The sequence below is a fragment of the Pollicipes pollicipes genome, unplaced genomic scaffold, assembly GCF_011947565.3.
Source record: "Pollicipes pollicipes isolate AB1234 unplaced genomic scaffold, Ppol_2.1 Scaffold_3216;HRSCAF=3773_pilon_pilon_pilon, whole genome shotgun sequence".
In the NCBI taxonomy this organism is placed as follows: Eukaryota; Metazoa; Arthropoda; class Thecostraca; order Pollicipedomorpha; family Pollicipedidae; genus Pollicipes; species Pollicipes pollicipes.
The window spans coordinates 5,114,913-5,135,862 of NW_023596251.1; the positions used below are offsets into that span (position 1 = coordinate 5,114,913).

Below are 20,950 nucleotides of genomic sequence, written 5' to 3' on the forward strand. Positions count from 1 at the left end.
ACGGTGCGGCCGACGCCGGCGACGGAGGCGCGGCCGACGCCGGCAACGGAGGCGCGGCCAGGCGCCGGCGATGTGGAGGCGGCGAGAGTGGGAGAGAAGTGGCCTCTGTGGTTTGCGTAGGCCTGAAAGTGGAATATAGTGTTTTTGCAGCATTTTAAGTACCAATCTGTGGAAAAATGCAGGTGGATGGGATGCACATCTTTCGGGGATGGCTGCATTCGTTTTTTTACTTGACTCAGCTATGCACAAGCTGTGTGAGATCTGCTGACATCCTAGACGCACAGCACTCTCATCGATCCTCTTTACACGATCAGTTAAATCCGACTGCAGTCCGTAAGGTGTGATAAGACGCTAAGACTGACGAGTAGATCATGACTTCAGTCACCCGCTTCATATTTGATTTGCCGGATTACATGTACAGGATAAAAAAAAGATGCAGAACCGTGTGTGAAGAGGACATCTCAGAGCAAAGCGAGCTTGCCACTGCCGATTTTGTCTTTACCCGGTAAAGGCTTAGTAAGATACTCCTTTAAAACTCAAGGTAGCTTCTAACCGAGCCCAGTAATTAACTTCCTCCTAATATTTACCCTACCAGAGCCTTAATTGGCCAAAGCACTGGATGTGTCCAACAGCCGAATTATCACCGAACTCCGTTCAACGCACAACAATCGTATCCGACCTGTAATGTTAGTCACACGCACAGCCAAAGCTGGTCGACCATTCGTAGCCATGTTTCGGCCGCTGGTCGGCGCCTCCCTCACCATCAAAAGCTCACCGGCCGTCTTCGGTGTCCGTGCCGGTGCGTCCCTGCAGACAGGCAGGCGGCTGTATTCTGGGTCACCCAGTCTAGCCTGGGCTCTCTCGTGCCATGCCGACTGGCCGGCAGCCGACATCAATCAATCACTCAGCACAGAATGCGGCCAGTTCTCCTAATTCGCACAAATTTCGTGTAATGAACGGGCATTACCGTCGCCCTGGACCGCGCTCGGTAGCGTGGCTTGAATTCGCTAACGGATCTTTGCTGGGCCTGACGTCGGCTTCCGGTGACGCCGGGTTCTCTGATTAATGTCGGCTTGGATTAGCCTGGCCGTCTGGACGTTCGCCGCCGCTCGTTATGCCGATGACGTCACTGGTTCCACAAACCGGGCTGCAGTCGCGTGAGACGATACCGACCACTCGGACGTGTGGGGCGACTGGTAACGGCAGGTTCTGTGTGAATGATGGAAGTCACCGAGGCGCGTCAGAGCGGTGATCATGAGCTTTCCTGACGTGAAAAGGGGAAGCAGTGACAGCTGAAGGGGTAGCAGTAGCAGGTAAAGCGCCGCAAGCATTCAGGGATTGTCTTAATCGGCCTGAGCCGTTTCCTTTGTGTGTAGGCCGTGTCAGACCCAGGGTCGAGTCTAGCCGGCTTCTGGCCGACGCCAGGCCCCCCACGCTGCCTGGGGCGCGACCGGATCAGAGGCCGTTTCAGTGACGTCACGCTCTCGGCTTTTGTGTTGGCCCTAATCTGCCGTGGCCCTTGCAGTCAGTGCCGCTGTTTTATTCTGTTTTGGACCTTGCTGACATGGCGCCTGGCTCGCAGCCAACTCTGAGACAGGCTCCCGTACAAAAGCTGAGCCATTTTGTATGCCGACGTGAACATCGTTCACAGCCTGAACATCTTGGTCGAGTGCATGGCGACCATGTCCCTCTCTCGCATGACAGCAACAGAAAAGCTTCCATTTTTTACGACACATGCCACTCAAACAGCTACGATCATCACACCTCGCTCCAATCGCCGTAGGGGTCGAATCGGGGTCGACATCTCTCGAGCCATCGACTGCCCCCCCCCCCCCCCCCACAAAACCGCATTGCCACACCGTCACTTCGCCCGCCTCTTGTCAGGCGACGCCGTCTTTGCCCCTCACTAAACGGCGCCGTCTTCACCAGCCGCGGCGCTAACCACCTCAACGGCGCGCGCCGCTCCTCCCGCTGGCCAACCGTGACCGGCGCGCGTCACCCCTCGCTGATGGATCGGGCGCGTTTCGGGCGGCCTTGCCCAACCGGGGGCTGGGCGGACCGCGCTAACGACCGGCGTGCTCGGGCCGCGGTCGGGCGGCGGCCCCGGGCGAGCCATCGGTCACCGACGGCGTGTCCCTGCCCGGCCCGGCTGGAAATGAGCCCCGCCGGCCGGCTCGGCACGCGCCACCGTCGCCAGCTGCGCGCCCGCGAACGAGAGGCGGGTGACCCGGTTTGACCTGACCCGGTCTGTCTCGGCTTGACCTGGCACGACCGCACTGCTCGGAGAGTGAGAGTGGCAGGCGTGCGCTCGGGACGACGACTGGGATGCATTTGCAACGGTTTCGATGTCTGTGGTGGAGAGCCGTCGTCGACGCTTCACGTTTAAGGCCACAGAGAGGTTAATGGTCACGCAGTCGACGCGCCCCTAAACACTACAAGTCATCATTACGCTTACAGCCGGAGAGCTGCTTTAGTTGGCAGTCCAGAGCACTAGGTCACAAGTCAAAGATTCGTCGCAAACATGGGCGCATCGCCGTAATTTGTTTCGTAGATTATGCTGAGGACGTTTCGTATAACGGCAGCGAGGGCATGGTGCTGAATATCTTAATACGCTAGATATGCAGATACATGAGAGGCGCCCTGACTACTCGGTACACGCCACTACATTTCGATTCTCACCTCCCGTTGTCATTTCGCATATCCAGCTCTCGGCCGTCGGCAAAGATTAATCACCGAGAAATCGGCATAAATTTAGACGGCGCCTGCGCGGCGGCCAGCCCGATATAACTACTAAACTTACCGATGTGCTTTCCGTGTGTAGTGCCACAAGGCGAGCCGGCGAGGGTGGTCAGCTGACTGGCTACCAGCTGACTGCCGCTGCTCCTGGGGGCTCGCGCCGGCGGCTCGAGAGGACCGAGAAGCGCCGCCAGCCGAAGCGCAAGGCGGGTGAGCGGCGCGAACCGAGCGGACTGAGCGAAGCGAGAAGACGGTGCCGGGCGAATAAACATTGAGAGGCGGTGGCCGTTGGACTCCTCAGTGTCGTGACCGTCGGACCAGATCGAGACGACTCAGCCAAGTCCGCGCACGGAGTCGTGAGGCCCGGCGTGACGTGACGCCGTTGCGGACCGCCTCGGCGCGAGGCGAGGCGCGAGGCGAGGCGCGAGGGGACGCAGTCGGCCCCCGGACATGGTCTTCAACCCCGGTGAGTAACGCCGCGGCATCGGCCGGCCCGGCGGCGGAGCGGCCTGCGCCAATGTCTCACGGTCGTGCACACTCCACATACCGACAACGCGTGCTGGGTGGTGACGGTGGCGGAGGCCGCCACGTTCACACGCATTTCTGCATGCCTGCACTCAGAGACCGCGGTCGTGACTTTGCACCAAACGGGCTGTCGCCACTCGCCGAGGAGAACTGTGGCCAGTCTCAGAGTGTTCTCTCGCCGAGGAGAACTGTGGCCAGTCTCAGGGTGCCAGTCACCAGTTCTTCCCTGCGCACACCCGCATGTGGAGGTTAAACGTACCTCCAGTTTCTAAAATACCTTAAGAACCATTGAGTAGCTCGGCCAGAGGTTCAACGTCTTTCATGTGATGCATTTGGTACTATCTGATGTTTGTCAAGGGCCAGACCAGTGCCACTGAGTTATGGTGTCACCAATGAGGGCCCACGCCACCACCATTGACCCGAAATGCAATCATCCGCAGTTTTCGTTCCATTTTTGATTGTTCGATGCTGTTCATCGACTGGTTTGAGAGTTCGTCAGTCCGAGTCTGTGGCCGGGTCTCGGTCAACGGGTCTTATATAAGAGAGCACGTGATGTTACCCACGGAGGTCCTGTGAAGTATACTTGTAATCATTAAAGCAAATTATTGGACGCACATTTGCAATCAATAAGTCGGTAAAACTCACACATTTCCAACTGTGTAGGTCATGGAAAAAAGGAGAGAAATCTTACTCAGTGGGGTAGTCTGAACTTGACCTTGCCTGGCCTTGCCCTTACATTAACGCTGGCCTTACATTGGTAGCGGCCTTACTTTTATTTGTGGCTTTTTTGAACATGACTGCATCACGCGAAAGGACATAAACGTGAGCTTTCGTTCGATGCCAGGTATAGAACCATCTGACCGTCATTACGGGTCTTAACAGGCCCGAATTCTTTTCAACATGTTGATTATTTGTGATTCGTCTAGCGCTCCCTGTGACTTCATCAGTCGTGTGATGGATGCAAATTTAACCACTCGTGGGTGAGATCGAGCAGAGCCATCCATTTTTCTGATCCCATAGTTAGTGCCAGACATTCTAGTTACTTTCATCCCTCCGGTGGTAGCAGCTGTGGCATTACTGTAAGTGACGTCTGGCTAAAACATCCTCCGCGCTCCCGCAGATTACTATGCTAGTACGATGCCCAAGCTCCCCTGTGTTGATGAATGTGTTTGTACCTTATAAGTGCAATCCTGTTTTCTGACCTACATGACGGACCGTGCACAGTGCTCAGCTTACATCCCAGCATCTCCCGCGTCAAAACCCCACAAAACGAGGTCCCACACGGCACGACGCTGCCCCGCCCCCTCCCCCGGCGGGCCCCTTCAGGCCCGCACGTGCCGGTCACCCTCGCCTGATGGGCGCCGGGGCGTCCCTGGACTCGGGCGCCCATCCCCGCCGCTTGTCAGCACGGCGGGCGGCCGCGGCGAAATCCGGCACAAAAGAATAATAAGCGGCGCGGTCAGCAGGGCCGCCGCCGGATCACAGCCAGTCGTGCTCACGGCCGCTCGCCGAGCGCTCACGCCTTCTGCGCGCCGCTTTGTGGCGGCCGGCCGTTGCGACAGGGGGCAGAGGCTGCGGCGGCGGACGTGACGCCCGGCTGACCGATGGCCGCATGACCCGCCCCCTCTCAGCCTCCTCTCTCTCCTCTCTCTGTTTTTTTCTCTCTCTCTCTCTCTTCTCTCTCTCGTCCTCTCTCTCTCTCTCTCTCTTCTCTCTCTTCCTCTCTCTCTTCTCTTCTCTCTTCTCTCTCCTCTTCTCTCTCTCTCTCTCTCTCTCTCCTCTCTCTCTTCTCTCTCTCTCTCTCTCTCTCTCTCTCTCTCTCTTCTCCTTCTCTCTCTCTCTCTTCTCTCTCTCTCTCTCTCTCTCTCCTCTCTCTCTCTCTCTCTCTCTCTCTCTCTCTCTTCTCTCTCTTCTCTCTCTCTCTCTCTCTCTCTCTCTCTTCAGTGTGGTCTTCCCTGGTCTCTCCTGATGTCTTCTGCTCTCTCCACTGTGACCGATGCCGTCTGCCCGTGATTTGTCATTCTCTTCCTCCCTCTGCCGTGTGTGGTCGTCCCTTTCTTCACGTTCTCCCAGCTTGACCTTTCCCCTCATTCTCCCTTTCCAGCGTTACCTGCCCCCTCTGCCTTTCCCTTCCATCTTTGTGGCGAGTTCCTCTCTCCCGTCCTGTTCCACCTTTTCTCACCTACGCGATCAGTGCTACATTTGTGACTAGTTTATCTCAACCGTCGCCACTCTCTTCGCTATGATCAGTACCACTCACCGTTGTGTTTCTGATGATCTGCTCTCCATCCCTCCTCAACTAACCGTGAGAAGTCGTCTCGCCCTGACCTAACCTGACCTGCCCTACCTGATAAGCTGTGCCACCTCAGTGTTGTTAGAATGCGTCTTTGCCCACTATGACTTAGGTCTGCCCGGGATATCGCCGACACAAGGGGTTTGCGGACATCTGCGACCATCGTGCACGTCTTATATCCGGCCCTCTTTACTCGTTTGTGCGGTTTCTCGGTCATTATCGTTTTTTCGTGGTCTGTTGAAATAGTTCAGGCCACGCCACGGTGTGGAAATGTAACGAGCGCGTGGGTGTTTTGTGCTGTTGGAATAATCGCTGAGTGGAGACATTAAAAGACGCCAGCAGGCCTCGCGAGGCGCCTGTAAAGTCGCTCTGTTTGTAACCTCACCGCAGCGTGCGGTTTTTCTTCTTCCCTAACGCATCGCTCAGCATCTTGCAAAATGGATTCAAGGGGCCAGGAGTGCAAGAGCTCATTACAAACGCATCGTATAGTGGATAGGTCCTCCCCGGAGGCTACCACGCATTCGGGACGGCCCGCGCCCCTCGTCGGAGATCCCGGGGGGAAGGCAGTGGCTGGATGGAATTGAGGGAGGATGGGGGGGGGGGGGGGGGCGTAGAGAGCGTGGCTCGGCGGGAAGAGTTCGCGCCAGCCGACCCCGCCCGACCCCGGCCACGGCAGCTCGCGCCATTTCCATAATGGAGCCGTCGCCGGGCGTCCGGCATTTGTAAATAAGAGAAAAGCCAATTACCTCCGGGCTGGCTACCATAGCGCGCCGGCCGGGCCGCCTGGGCCGCCCGGGCAGTCGCTAAATATGGCCGGTGATCGTGGTGGGGCGCGGCTGGATGGCACCGGATGGGCCGGGGCAGCCGCGGCACGGGCCAAGCGCGGACGGACCACTCCCGGGTGCTCGCTGTCTGTCTCAGGTGCGAGGCGGGCTGTGAAGCCGATGTTTGTTGAGCGTCGCGATGGCTCACCTGTAGCGGTGTTATCAGGGAAGGGCGGAGGGGGGGGGGGGAGAACGGGATCATGCCCCTCCACCTGAGTACCCAGGGATTTACTCCAGATATTGAGCGATTTCGCTGGAATTCGTCCCAAATTTGCGAGAGTTTGGACCAAGTTTGACATCCTCCCTGTGGCTACGTGCCAGCTGCGGGACCGCAACATCGCTAGTTTAGAACTGGAATCACCAGCCGTGCCATGGGAAGGCAGTCTTCTCGCCGCTCGGAGGCTGAACTCTCGGCAGAGGTCGGGAGATAGGGGGGGGGGTGGATGGGAGGGGGGGCAGAGCTTGAGGGAGGGTGGTGGCAGCTGACGAAGGGGTCAGGCTGACCTACTCGGCCTGATGGGGCCGACGGTCCAGACGGACAGGCCGTGTTCCCGTTCACGGCCCTCTCCGTTCCCGAGAGGGCCAGTGTACCAGAGCAGTCGTGAAGCCCGTTGATCCCCTGAATTGTCCATTGTCGTCCCTCTGGGGTATGAGCTCTCAGACCGCGAGCGGGTTGATGTGAGGGCTGGAGAAGTGTGCGGCGGATGGGAGAGCACGGCGCGACATGTCGGCATCGAACATCGCGTGCGTCTAATGCGTCACTTTCGCTCTGAGATATTGAGCCACTGCCGACCGCGCTGTATGGGTGTGCACAAGATGTACCTGTTCAGCTTAGGCAACAGCAGAGCGCCCGCGAGCAAAAAGATAGTACCAGTTCACCAGCGACAGCATCGCTATGGAAAGACGGCCCCGTGGATACTCGCCGCCACCACTGACGATTTACGCAAAGCTTTCCTGACGGCCGTCATCATAACGAGCACGTAATTGTCGTGTCCGGCGAACATGATATCCAGGCCAGGTGGCGGCCGACGGTTTGCGGCGTATCTGCCGCGCGGTGTCGGCTGCTACAATCAAACTGCGGCATAATCCCTGCGCCAAAGCGTCGACTTCCTTCTCCGGGAGGCGGAGAGGCCTGCAGGGCTCCCATGAGAGTCTGCCCGGGGGCAGCGGGAGGGCAGGCAGACAGCCGACAGCTGTCCAGACGGCCTTCTTACATATGCAAATGAGGAGGGCTTGGGACGCGGCCAATTACGGGATAAAGGAAACGGATGGGCGGTCGGGATTGTGCAGAAGGAGGAAATTACCGGACTGGGGAGATTGATGTGTGATTTTTGTGCAAGGGAATGGTGATTGGACATGCGCTATTACATCATAAACTAACTGATGTATCTGGAATATTTAGCGGATGGCGCTGCCACGGCAGTGTTGTTGTGGCTCGGTAGTTGGCATTGGTGTAGTGATGCCATAGTGGAAAGACATTGTATGGCTAGATTTCCTCTCCGTAGAGTAAGACAACTGTGTGCTGGTCACCTCGCGCAGCACGGCGCCGGGCTCCTATATGACTCACGTTTGTCTTGTTCTTTGGTGCGTCTCTTGTTCTTTGGTGCACCGTCGTGGATCGCGTGCCAAACTTCTCGAGGTGGGCAGGGAAGGTGGGAAGGGGGGGGGGGCGGAAGGGAGCAATGGCACTAGCTCCTGTGGTACCCACGTCCAGATGCCTTCAGGAGTTACGCCGCGCCAGACGCTGCGAATCCTGGCGAGATCAACGGAACAACCGCACGCCTAACGCAGCCCGCCACTCTGAAGCCGATGCGTCGGCCTGACACAACTCGCACGGCTGACACAGCTGACACAGCTGACCTGGCGGCTGGGGCGCCGCCGGGTAGGGCGCCGGCGTCTGCGGCGTAGGGCGCCGCCGGATCTTCGGTGAACTAACACTCTCGGCCCGCGGAGGGCGCCGCCGATTTTATGCGAAGTGACAGCGTAATTCGACCGGAACGGAGAGGTCGGCCGGGTCACGGGGCGTCCGCGCTGGGGTGCCGACTACGCGGTCGAGTTTCCTTTCGCGCCGCGCCGCGCGCCGCTCGCCGCTCGCCGCATTGACGGATGTGATGTGTGGGAACACGGCCGGAAGGCTCGGGGTCTGCAGGGCTGCCGGCCACTGCGCTTATTGCAGGGTTTTGCGTCGGCTTGCCTGCTGAAAAGTAGTGAAATTAGCCAGTTTAAAACATGACTGCTGTAACGAGAAATATATTATACGTTTATGATTTCTGTGAATGAAACAATTAGGGTAATGAAGCATATGAGTACTTCTTTATATCAGCTTCAAATTTTGTTTTTCTTTTTACACAAGTTTAAGTATTTACAATCTGATATTAACCAAAGGGATATATTTTAAGCGCGTATTTCTTTCTTGCATCTAACCACTGAACTTGATTGTTAGCCAGTAATGGTAGATATTTACCCTAAAGCAAATTTCTCACTAAAGCAATGTGCGCATATAATTGTCACTACATCCACATGCGGTGATATTTACGTACTCTTACCTCATTCTTCTATGCGATTTAGAACATTATGAAACATTGCTGATGCCAACCTCAATAAATAGTGGTAGCTGACAACGTACGATGCATAAACTATTATCACGCCTACTCCTAAAGCCAAGGTTTAATAAGCTTCAACTAATCGTGTCTCTGTGCGTATTTAAAACACCCACGCCTCTCACGAACCCTTCAACAGATCCAATCGACATCGCATTTCGCATATCGCGCCATCGCAACCCATTATTGGCGGGTGCGTCTCGCCGCAGGCGGGCTCCGCACGGCGGCCGGCGAGACCTCCTGACCCCGGTGGTAATGATGATGATACGGACTCTCGCCTGGTATCCACTCCCACTGCCGCTCCGTCTCACACACCAGCGTGGCTTTATCAGATCCCGGCCCAGCCGTGAAATATGGCTCGGTGTCCCGTAAGTACTGGGCCCTAAGCGCCCATAATAAATAGGCTTTCAATTCGGCGACTATTCATTAGGGCTCGAATGAATCAAGTCGAGAACCATCGCGGTCCACTTTCTCCGGTAATGTTGCCGAATGTTACGATGTATCTTCTGCGCTTATGAGGCGGCTCACGAAGGTCGCTCGATCACTTAAAAGTGGCTATTTCCCCATACCGAAATAACCCGAGCGTTTCTGGAGGCATTCGACGCGAATGCGATGGTTCCGGCCGCATCCATCTGGACAGCTGACACGACAGGAGTGTTCGGTACGACACGAAACGCCTGCCTCGCTGCACGCGCATCCAAGATGTTGTTCGTTAAGTCCCGCTTTCTTCAGCACTGAGCCGAACCAAGTCCTCTCTTACCCCAGCCCGGGCGCCAAGGCCGCTCGCCGCTGCCCCTCTTAGGGCCATCGTAACAAGTCACGCTGCGTGACCCCGGCCCGACCCCGCCTGACCCCGCGGGGTCGGCCGACTCCCTGGGAACGGCGCCTGGCCCGGCGGCCGGCACGCCCGCTCGCCTCCGAGCCCGGCGCGGCGTGGGGCGTGCCGGCACGGCGGTGCGCCGCTGCAGGTGCTGGCCGGTTTGCCCCCGCTGCCTCGGCCAACGCGCGAGACCGCGGTAGTGATGGCCGTGGCAGGTGCATGCGTCTTGATGTGGTCCCAAAATAGTTCTGCTTGTTTAGATAGGACTAGCGTACGCCATACTTAGTAATGCTGGCGCGTTTGGGGCCAGACATGTGCCACCAAATACCCAATGCTGATCTACGTGTACAGACATGTGCTACCAAATGCGGATCTCACGATCCGAGTACCGGACTCTGTCTGAGGTTATTGTAGAGTTCTGCGGGATTCAGGATCCATCCATCGTTCAGGCGTATTTGTACCTGGCAGGATGGGTCGACTTTTGAATTCTGTTGCCACAAGTGGTGAAATGAGCTTCCTAATATCCACACATTATGCGCATTTCGCCTTCATTTCGCCAATGATGGATGGCATTTCACCCTCTTGTATTCGGGAGCCTCAGGGCCAGCAGTGGTTTTTCCCTACTGATCGTCCCAGGTCTACGCTTGTGCGGTCTCTCATGCTGGCGAGGTATTCATGACTGTATGCTTCAGAGCAGTATGGCCCAGTTCGGTCTAGATGGGCAGGTCAAAGCTGTACTTTATTCTTGCATTCTGTGCCTAACCAAGAGTAGCGTTTGAGGTCGGTTTCACGTAGCATCTTACAGAGCGCAGCTCATCGGCCCAGTATAGAGCTGCGGGCATTGGTTCAGTACAAGAGCTGCGGGCATTGCATGGCCAGCGCGCGTGGGCGCACCCAGGTGTGTCAGCTCGGCCTCCACGACCAGATACGTTTGCCTCAGCCCCCGCGGCGTACGTCATTGAGCACAATCGCACTCCCCACACCTCTGCGCGCCTCTGTCCACTCCACTCCGCCCCGCTTCCCCCGCCGCGCCGCTCCTGCCGCCGCCCCTGCGCGCTGCTCGAGCGCGTTGATTGGCACAGGGCTCCGCTAGGACGGAGAGCCTGCAAGCCGGCCAAACGGCGCCTCCTCAGTCGCTAATTGTGCGGAAATGTAGGTGAGCCGTCCGTGTGTCTAGTAATCTTGAGCCGCCCGACCGGCTACTGGACGGCGGCGGCGGCGGCGGCGTATCAGGCGGCAGAGGCGCGCCCAGGCTGGATGTCGGAGGAGGCAGGTCACACATGGGCGCACCCAGGGTCGGGGAGGGAGAGGGCGGATACGCAGTTCCTTCGGAGGGGATCGGGTAGGCGAGGGCCCGGTTTCCGATGACGCAGTTGCCAGTTAGTGTTACTTCTGCTCCGCGTATGCTTATCAACGAACACCAGTGGCACTTGGCAGTGTGTCACGAGTGTCATTGTGGCCTGAGCATTGGGGTGGCTTCTGGAGACCTACCCTAATTGCCCCATTTCCCCCGCACAGGAGTTTCTCGCATGGCTGGGAACTCAGCACATGACGCCCGCTACTAAATGACCGGTACTGAGCGGCTTCATGAGGCTTGTTTTCTAATCACGTCAAGTGATGATCCGTCTTGAATTGCTTTGCTTGGAGAAAAGCCATTCTACGTGATGTCCTGTTAACGCTCGGCAGTGTGAGCGTTAACAAAAGGATGTGAGCGCCTTGTTTGCTCTAACGCCCCTGCTGGCTGCTGGCTGATGAAGCCGCGCCGTCCGATGTCAAGCGCACCTCTGTCCTTCCTCGCCAGAGCGCACTCTGTCCTCCCTCGCCAGAGCGCACTCTGTCCTCCCTCGCCAGAGCGCACTCTGTCCTCCCTCGCCGGAGCGCACCTCCGTCCTCCCCCGCCAGAGCGCACTCTGTCCTCCCTCGCCAGAGCGCACTCTGTCCTCCCTCGCCAGAGCGCACCTCCGTCCTCCCTCGCCAGAGCGCACTCTGTCCTCCCTCGCCAGAGCGCACTCTGTCCTCCCTCGCCAGAGCGCACCTCCGTCCTCCCTCGCCAGAGCGCACTCTGTCCTCTCTCGCCAGGGGGCACAGAAGCCCGCGACGGGCGCCCTCACGCGTTCCCAGGCCAAATATCAACTGACAGGGAAGCTGCGACTGCGTTTCACGGATGACAAACAAATGGTCGATTGACAAGCTCTTTTTCACCTCTTGTATCGTTCTTTGATGCTTCACTCTGCGTTTTTGAAGTTCAGAGGGAAAGTAGCGTGATGTACATATTTCCACTTTGGGATATTTTACATTGAAGTATCGGTTTCCAGCCAGCATGCGCTAGTTTCGACTTTCAGTTGCTGGCCGCCGCCGCGCCTGAAATAATCGGCGTGTGATGCAAACGCGTATGGTGGCGCTGGGCCGCCTCCACCGACGCCGGTCGGTCGGCGTACCACACAGATGGAAGTGAAGCGTCATGATCGACTGCGCATGCCATAAAGCGCCCGCCATATATATTTTTTGGGGGGAAGGCGGAGGTGGACCCGTGGCCTGGCCCCTGGCCCCGGCTCCCAGCGGCCCCAGGACCAGGCAGCGGTGGAGGCCCGGCAGCTTGAGGCGTGCCAGCAGGCAGCGGTGGAGGCCCGGCAGCTTGAGGCGTGCCAGCAGGCAGCGGTGGAGGCCCGGCAGCTTGAGGCGTGCCAGCAGGCAGCGGTGGAGGCCCGGCAGCTTTGAGGCGTGCCAGCAGGCAGCGGTGGAGGCCCGGTAGCTTGAGGCGTGCCAGCAGGCAGCGGTGGAGGCCCGGCAGCTTGAGGCGTGCCAGCAGAGGGCCAATCGCACGGGCATCAGCGCCGCGGATTAGTGAGATCGCATTTGAGCTCGCTGCCTGGAATGTGGAACGCTCCGGATCAACATAGCTCCGTACCGGTGAGGCCAGTCATTATGTCGAGAGTATGTGGCGTTGGCGCTGGTAAAGAAGACCGCATTCATACGCGAGCGCGCTCTCCAAATATTTGTTTGCCGTTTCTAATTCTGACTGGCTCAGGCTGTTCTGAGAGTATTTTTACAAATAAAGGCGCGACAATAAAAGTATCTTGTCGACACAACTGAAAAAAACGCTATCTAAGCGTCTGCGACAGGCATGTTTACCCTCGCACTAATGCTCGAAATGCGCCTGTCCCGACACCCCGTTATTGCTCCCGCGCTGCCTGCAGCCGCCGCCCTGCGTGCCGCAGATGTGGGTCGGCGCATATTGCAGCGGCTGGCACGAGCCTTTTGTATCGGAGCACTGCCCCCGGCAAGGTACCGTGCCCACCGCTGCCGTGGCGGTGTTAACCCGCTTCTGGCCGCGGCGCCAACGCCGGCGGCGACGGCGCCAGTTTTTTGGCCGGCGGCCAAAAAACGGCCACAGCCGATGCGAGCGATACTGAATTAGGCCCCGAGCGAGCGGCCTATTACTAAGTGAACCACGCCAGCTCAAGCGGGTATTAACTTGAAAGGCGAAGCTGCGCGCGCTGGAGTTATGCGTGTCGTGATTCATGGGTGTATTCATGGATCGGGTGGAAGTGTTCGGATTCGACCATCACCGAGTGGTTCGTGTGTCATTCATGGCCGGTCAGCGATAGGGTGGAGCTATACCGCGCTGTAAATTCATGCCGGTCGGGTTGAGCTCACAGGAGGGCCGAACAAAAAGAGATGATTTCGGAGATATGAAGGATGTGAGAGTGAAGGGAAGAGCCTTTGAGGTGCGTTCTTTTGTGCTCGGGATGAAGAAGCCTCCAAACGTTTGAGGCTTTTGTTGCTGCGTGTTAACTGTAACAAATGCTCCCCCTTGTTCGCTAGATTAGTTTCCATTGATCTCAGTAACCGTGCTGTAAGTGTACTTCTATCTGAACTAATAGCCACTGCTATTATGTTTTGTTTTTATATCGAAATAAGTTATATGCCATGCTTGGTATTTGCTTGCTTGCTGTGTCACTCTTGGTAGCCGTTTTAACTGCAATGATCCTCATGCATATTGTCTACCTGTGTCTGGTAGTAGCTGTTTCCACAGGCGTTGACTTTTGATCGTGTCATTCACTCCATTTCATCTTTTTCTGTTCCACAACCAAACACAAAATAGCAACATTTGGATGATCATTCTAAAGCGAAAACTGGAATTTTGGAGCCTTAAGTTGCGAAAACAAGACAAGGCAAAAGTAACGTTGGCAGTCAAGGTTCCGAATTGCAAACTGCACCGAGCGTCGTCGGAACGAGGGTCGGAATCGCTGTCTCAGCCAGCCGGCCAGCACCACAGCCGAGTGGGTGCCGACGTCTGTGGTCCTCTGGCACGCAGGTGACTCGACCTATCCTACATCACTTCAGAACTGAACAGAACAGAACAGATCAAACAGAGCCTCGTACATTTAGCCGACGCCTGCAGCGCCAAGGTCAGGCGTGTCGCAGCTGGCAGCACCGCCCGCGGGACGCGCTGCGTGCAACGCTACCGGCGCCGAGCAGCGGCAGTGGCTTGCCGTTAGCCGCCGCTTGATGGCGCTGTTTGGAGCCGGCGCTGTGGCGGGCGGGTCAGCGAACACGGTCAGCAGCCGGCGGCCACCGGCTGCTGCTCATTGAGGCTGGCGGAGCTCGGCGGTGCGCCGCTCCCGCCGAGGGCACGCCGGTGCACCGGTCCGTGGGACGTGCCGTGCCGTGGGCGCTGCCGGCTTGCGGTCTGCATGCCGGCGTTATCACGCGACCTGAAGAATGGCACGGATGGTAGTGATGTGTGCTGCCGGCAGCAACTTTTGCGCATCTCCAGAGTGGAGGCGCGCCGACGCACAGTCGAGCTTCGCTTCGTAGTCGGCTGCGGTGACAGCGACAGACGGAATCGATCGAAGGGAAGGGAAATTTGAGAGCGGCTGTGTGTTGCGTGGTAGCAGAATTGCGTTGTTTACGCGCTGTCACGGTCTGGCGGATTCCGCCACGAACGCTTCTAATTAGAGGCCTTGCCAGAAATTATCTTCCGATCGACTGAATACGAGCGGGAAAGAGGGAGGCGGGAAGCGCGCCGGAGAAAGGGAGGGATAGAGAGAGAAGAGGGAGAGGTGGGCGGGAAGAGCGCCTGCCCTCCGTCAGTGCTGGGTCGTCTGTCCTCAAAGGCCGCCGCCAGCCGGGAGACGCACTCTGCAGCGCCTTCTATCGGCCTATTCACGGGCGGCGATGCGGAAGTAACTCGGCCTGCGCGCTCCTGTCTTGGCGCCGGGACGGCGGCCGGACACCGAGCCGTCGTCCGGTCGCACCGCGTCCCTAATGAGGCGTCCCACTGGCGGGTCTGCTGCCGGCCGGTCCGGCTGTCGGCCGGCCGCTTTGATGAGTGTCGGCCGGCCGCCGGAGACGTCGCGGCGCGCCTGCTCGCCGACGGTCGCACGCGCACCTCGCTTGGACGCCAGTGGGACTGGCATCCGCTGGAGAAGCGCGCTAGAGGCAGCTAAGACTCGCGGATGCGAGCAAACGGCGGGAGCGACCCGCACATACCCGCTAATGGAGAGGATGAGAGGGGCAATCGGCACTCATCTCGGATTGATTATGGACTTGCGTTAGCTGCTTATCATCGCAGCTGAAAAACAGGCATTTTGGACTATGATTATTGGGTAAGGTCGTTTACATGGCAAAATGCAATAAATTAATAGTGCGATAAGCAGAATGCAATATGCGAAATGCAATAGATAGTATGTAAAAGCTTATAATGTGTCTATGATCCGGCGGGAGAATATAAACAAATTATCCTATGTAAGTCATGAGAACCATCGGTTGTATATGATACACAGCAATAGCATGACTTATGATAAAATACTTTCAGCAGATGCCTTGCATGGGAGAAGTTTACACCCAACTCATTGCCAGGTGAAGCTTGAAATGAGCCAACCGCGTCAGGAAGTAGTGAAGTTCCCGATAACGGAAGAAGCTTTGCCGAAGGGTTTTAGCGCGCCATGTAATGCCATCATATCTCGGGCTTCGACCAGTGGCCAACTGACCGTCACATTGTGGGGACAGAAGCCACCACACTGTGGCGGTCAGTTGGCTTAGTTTGTGGAAGCCCAGTCCACAAGTGTATGACACGTTGCCCGACGTTCTACCAACTGTGCGACGTGAACAAGAAATATCGCCTTAATCAACAGCTGAAAAATACGCCAAGCCACAGGATCAAAAGGACGACAAGAAACTGTAGGCATTGGACAAATGGAACCGAATGAAACCGTAACACAAACCAAAACGGGCTAGATAAATTGAAATTCAGCAGAATGCGAAGTACCAAATGAACATCCTTGGTAGTTAGCTAAATGGTCAGCCTTTTTGCTCACCCCTGCCGCTCTCTGTGCGCGCATGGCTCGTGGTGTCGGCGGTCTCGTCAGCTGCCACCTAACCGGCGCGCAAAAACCGCGCCCAGCCGGCCGACGGGAGACGGTCACAGTGACGTGAAAGTGGCGGCCCTCGGACGGCTGCCTCCACCGCCGCCGGCTGGCCCGGCACGCTGATGTGCCGCTGATGTGCCGCTGATGTGCTGCTGATGTGCCGTTGATGTGCTGTTGATGTGCTGCTGATGTGCCGCTGATGTGCCGCTGATGTGCCGATGATGTGCTGCTGATGTGCCGCTGATGCGCTGCTGATGTAATGCTGATGTGCCGCTGATGTGCCGCTGATGCGCCGCTGATGTGCTGCTGATGTGCTGCTGATGTTCTGCTGATGTCAGACGAGATGCCGCGCGGCTAATCCTGCTGACACGGTTGGAAGGGTGACCCTGCGGTAGGCTGGTGCTAGTGGTGCTGCTGGTGCTGCGGTAGGCTGGTGCTGATGGTGTTGCTGGTGCTGCGGTAGGCTGGTGCTGCGGTAGGCTGGTGCTGATGGTGCTGCTGGTGTTGCGGTAGGCTGGTGGTGATGATACTGCTGGTGCTGCGGTAGGCTGGTGCTGATGGTGCTGCTGGTGCTGCTGGTAGGCTGGTGCTGATGGTGCTGCTGGTGTTGCGGTAGGCTGGTGGTGATGATGCTGCTGGTGCTGCGGTAGGCTGGTGCTGATGGTGCTGCTGGTGCTGCGGTAGGCTGGTGCTGATGGTGCTGCTGGTGCTGCGGTAGGGTGATCCGCTGACGACGGTGGTGTGTTGCCGAACGGATCAGACGAGCACCCGTTTTCTCGATGTGGGGTTCGTGTTCCCAGCTATTTTTCACCGTCTACGTTTTTCGGGCTAATCGAAAATGCGATCGATTTCATTCGCGCGAGTGGAGATGGCTGAGCGCGGGGGTTTTCAGCCCAGGGACGGGTAACCACTCAGACCGACACACAAAGCCCTTGATTCCTTTCATTCTTCTATCACGGTCCATTACCACCATCGCAGCAAAGGATCTCATCCGAAGAGAGTCGGCCCACATCAGTGGCTGTCCGAGCCATCCTCAACGGGTAGCTCGTCCGGACCCGATAGCTGGCCTCATCTCCGCCTCGGGGCGCTCCTCGTCGCTCGCGCTCAGAACGCCGGCCGCATTCCAAGCGATCGAGGCTGTGTTCGCGGGGCGTTTTATGGCGCCGCGCTATGTGACACGCATTCACGAAAGGCAGCGCGGCGGGCAGGGAGGGCGAATGGAGAATGGCTGACCGCGGAGACTGCGTTGAAACGCAGGCCGGCGCGGGGAATTGCAAGGCTGCACAAGAAGCTAACCGTCTGGCTGGAGCTGGGTCGATGTCGCTTCTCCGGTACACTGGTGGCCAGGGGGAGGACGACGGCAGGGGGCCAGGATAAGGCTCAGGACGTCATTCCATAGCTCTGGACAGGAGCCTGCATACCATAGGGGAGGTATTAACGTCGCAGTCCTACAAACTCGGGGAAAAGGTCCGAACGCAACGCTCCCGAGTGTGCACGCTTACAGGTAACATTCTCGGACCACATGAATGTAATGATGCATGGTGTGCGGCCAGAGACGTATCCTCAGCTTCTCCTAACGGTGGAAGGCTCCTGTGCCGGCGCCCCACATGCTGAATACCTGCACGCCATCATGCACTCGTCTATTTTAGGTTAGTGGAAATACGACCGCTCCATAATCAAACATACGCCTCGCTCGTATCATGCACGATTGAAAAGAAATCGTGACCGCAGTCGTTCACTTTATCGCCGGGCTGATTGCACGTGCAGTATTCGTTTGCTGGAATAAATCGGCTTTGCCCTCTCTGATGACTGTTTATAAGGAGGCGCGTGCGCTCAGGGATCCGACGGACTTTGATGTGTTCGGTCTGGGGCAGCACGCGCCGGGTTTACAGGTGTCTGAATGCGTGTTTCCTTCGATTTCACTCTTTCGGATCCGATTTTCTGGAAGCCGTGCGCAGTGGATATAGATCTGATACATTTGGAGATCGCTGGGACATGGCGCACATCTGGCTGATTGGAATCTGACGTTATCGAATCTGGCTCATTCGGACCTAGAGCATTTTAACCAATATTCATAAACCTCTGCATGTGGACCTTGCACGTGTGGACCACCTGCATCATATAGAGTTACCTGCAATCTGAGGACGGCTCTCTGGCCATCAGAGGCCGTGTCTGCTCACCACGAGGAGTGCCCCTCCCCCCCCCCCCCTCCGCTGAGCCGCGGCTGGCAGCTCCATCTCTGAATGGCGTACCATTCCGTGCGACGACGCCGCCGTCCCGCCCGGATGGCTGCCCGCCCAGCCGTATAAGCCGGCTGACGGCACGCCGACCGGCATCGTCTCAGTGTCGCTCTGCTGGCGCGGGAGTGCCGTCCGGACAGTCAGCTGGGCCGACCGGCATCCTCTCAGTGTCGCTCTGCTGGCACGGGAGTGCCGTCCGAACAGTCAGCTGGGCCGACCGGCATCCTCTCAGTGTCGCTCTGCTGGCACGGCAGTGCCGTCCGGACAGTCAGCTGGGCCGACCGGCAGCAGAGCCCGCGCGGCAGAGGCGGGGCTCGCTGCAGCCGTATGGTGCGGCGCGTGGTCGCGGTTTATCTAGAGCTGGTGGAGATCGTCACGATCTTCAGCAGCTGATCGTGTGTCTCGTTTTGTTTGAATGGGTGCGGAGGAGAAGCTTGATATTTGTGATGTACGCTTAGCATTGGGCCTGGACTTCATCTGATGGTTGTGGTTGTGCGTGCTTTCAGTGGTTTTCCCGTTCACTCGGTTAGAGATAGGGATAGGGTGGATAGGGTGGATCGGATAGGGTGGATATCGCCGGCGATGGTGGCTGCTCTTGGGACATTGGCAGCGTGCGGAAGCTCTTCTAACGCCGGCGTCGGTCGTAGGTGGAGAAGCCGAGTCTGTTTGCTTCGTCGTCAGGTGCCGGGATCGAGATGTCTTCAAACACTGGGCCAGTTTGGCGCGTCATGTCACGAAGGACGACGCAGCCACGACTCAGCCGTGGTGCTCCAGGCGCAGAGAGGCTGGCCGTGACTCGACGAATACTCGGGCGCCGCATCTGCACATCAGAACCATTTGACATACAGTGAGCGTATGCGCCGACTGAAAGTAGTGTTGGATGGGTTTAAATGGGAAAGGAATGATAAACAAGGGTTTCAAAAGAACAGACCGGTGGTAACAAATCGCTGGACAAGGATCCCATTGGCAGAAAAAGCCAACGACGGCGGTGGCCTCACGCTGTGTCTGCAGCATATCTGCTTAGCTCTCGTCTAGTGGAAAGCGTTCGTGCTGTGCCTCGCAGAAAGCGGGGATATATGGAATATGCGACCGTGCTGTTGAAATTACGTAAGTTGGACATCAAAATATGCTGTCTTTTTACGTTGTCTGGGAAGCGTTACTTCACAGTTGTAGCTTCTGATCAATGAAGTAAAGCCTGAACGGGAAGATCCGATAAAGTCGGGCTCGTTTTCCCCAAAGCTCCAGGTTTAAAACCCGCGAAAGACCACGATACGAATACTACAGCCTCCAGCCAGGCTTGAATTATCCACGCCGAGCAAATCTTCCCAGCCGCTCCCGCCGCGCCTTCCTGTTTCCGAATCTGAATGGCCTCGCCGTGTCAACCCGTCGACGACCCGGCCGCCAAGCCGTCCATCCCGCCTGCTCTTGTTTGTGTGCGCGGCCAGCGCGCGTGCCCTCCATTTTATGCAGACGGCGGCGAAGGCTGGTCTCCTACCCATGTGAACCTGCGCGGGCAGGCCGGCGCCGCCCTCAGCCGGCCTGCCGCCATCCATGAATATCCAACGCGGCGGCCGGGCCGGCGCGTGGGCTGCGCCGCGCGACCGGCCGTGACCTGGGGTCAACAGTTACGCACGGCGCCCGGCTGGGTCACTGGAAGGGTCAACAGTGGGTCAGCGGACGGGTCAACGCCGCGGGTCGGTCGGTGGCGGAAGCGGCGCCGCCACCGCCGCCGGCGCCCCCCGATGGGCCTTTGTTGCGGGCGACGCGACTTTTTGCCCGAGCGCCGAGTCCGGCGGGCCGCCGGCTGCGGCGGCCGACGGTGCTTTCGTGGCCTCGGAAAATGGTGATCGCGCCGCGGCTCGCTTATTACGGACGCATGGTTTCGACGGCGCCGAAATCTGAATGCGCCTTAATCTGGCGCGCCGCGGCCGGGGCGCTTCCTCTCCCACCGTCGGCGAGCTGCGGCGGTGAGAGCCGTCCCACCATCGGCGAGCTGAGGCGGTGAGAGCCGTCCAGGCGCGGCGAGGTGAGGCGGTGAGAGCCGCCCCGGCACGGAGGCTCGCGCGCAGCTCAGCGGTCACTGGAGCGGTCGGCTGCGGATTAGGGCTGGAGGAGGGCTGGGGGCCAGGGCTGGAGGCTAGGGGTGGGGAGAGTGCTGCGGGCTAGGTCTGCGGGTTAGGGCTTTGGGCGAGGGCCGTGTGTTGGGTATGGGGGTTAGGGCTGGGGCTGAGCGTTGCGGTGGTTAGTCCTGTGGGTCATGGGTTTGGCGAGCGCTTTGTTAAAGGCTGTGATGTAGTCTGTGGATGCTTCTGAACCAGGCATATTCTCCAACAGCTAGATCTAGATATAGCCAGATCCGGCTTGGATGCAGCCCGAGTACATCACCATAGGAAAGGGCCGTAGTAAATCCTGTGGTATAGGGCGTGCGAAAGTTTGGGTCCAGGCTGTCGGAAAGTCCGTGGTTAAGTATGTGACAATGAGCTGGTGGGGGTGGGGCGTGGGGCGGAATGGGGTCTCAGTGAGCGCTTCATTAGAGAT

The 20,950-nt window shown here is 57.9% G+C and overlaps 1 protein-coding gene across 1 annotated transcript in view; it reads left to right on the forward strand.

Moving 5' to 3' along the window:
- The first annotated feature begins 2,398 nt into the window (after nt 1–2,398).
- LOC119091045 (uncharacterized) overlaps nt 2,399–20,950 on the forward strand; it is a 31,320-nt gene continuing 12,768 nt past the window's right edge. The window contains exon 1 of the mRNA XM_037213765.1: nt 2,399–3,202. Within this exon, the coding sequence (XP_037069660.1) occupies nt 3,187–3,202 (16 nt within the window). The 5' untranslated portion in view covers nt 2,399–3,186. The remainder of the gene's footprint in view (nt 3,203–20,950) is intronic.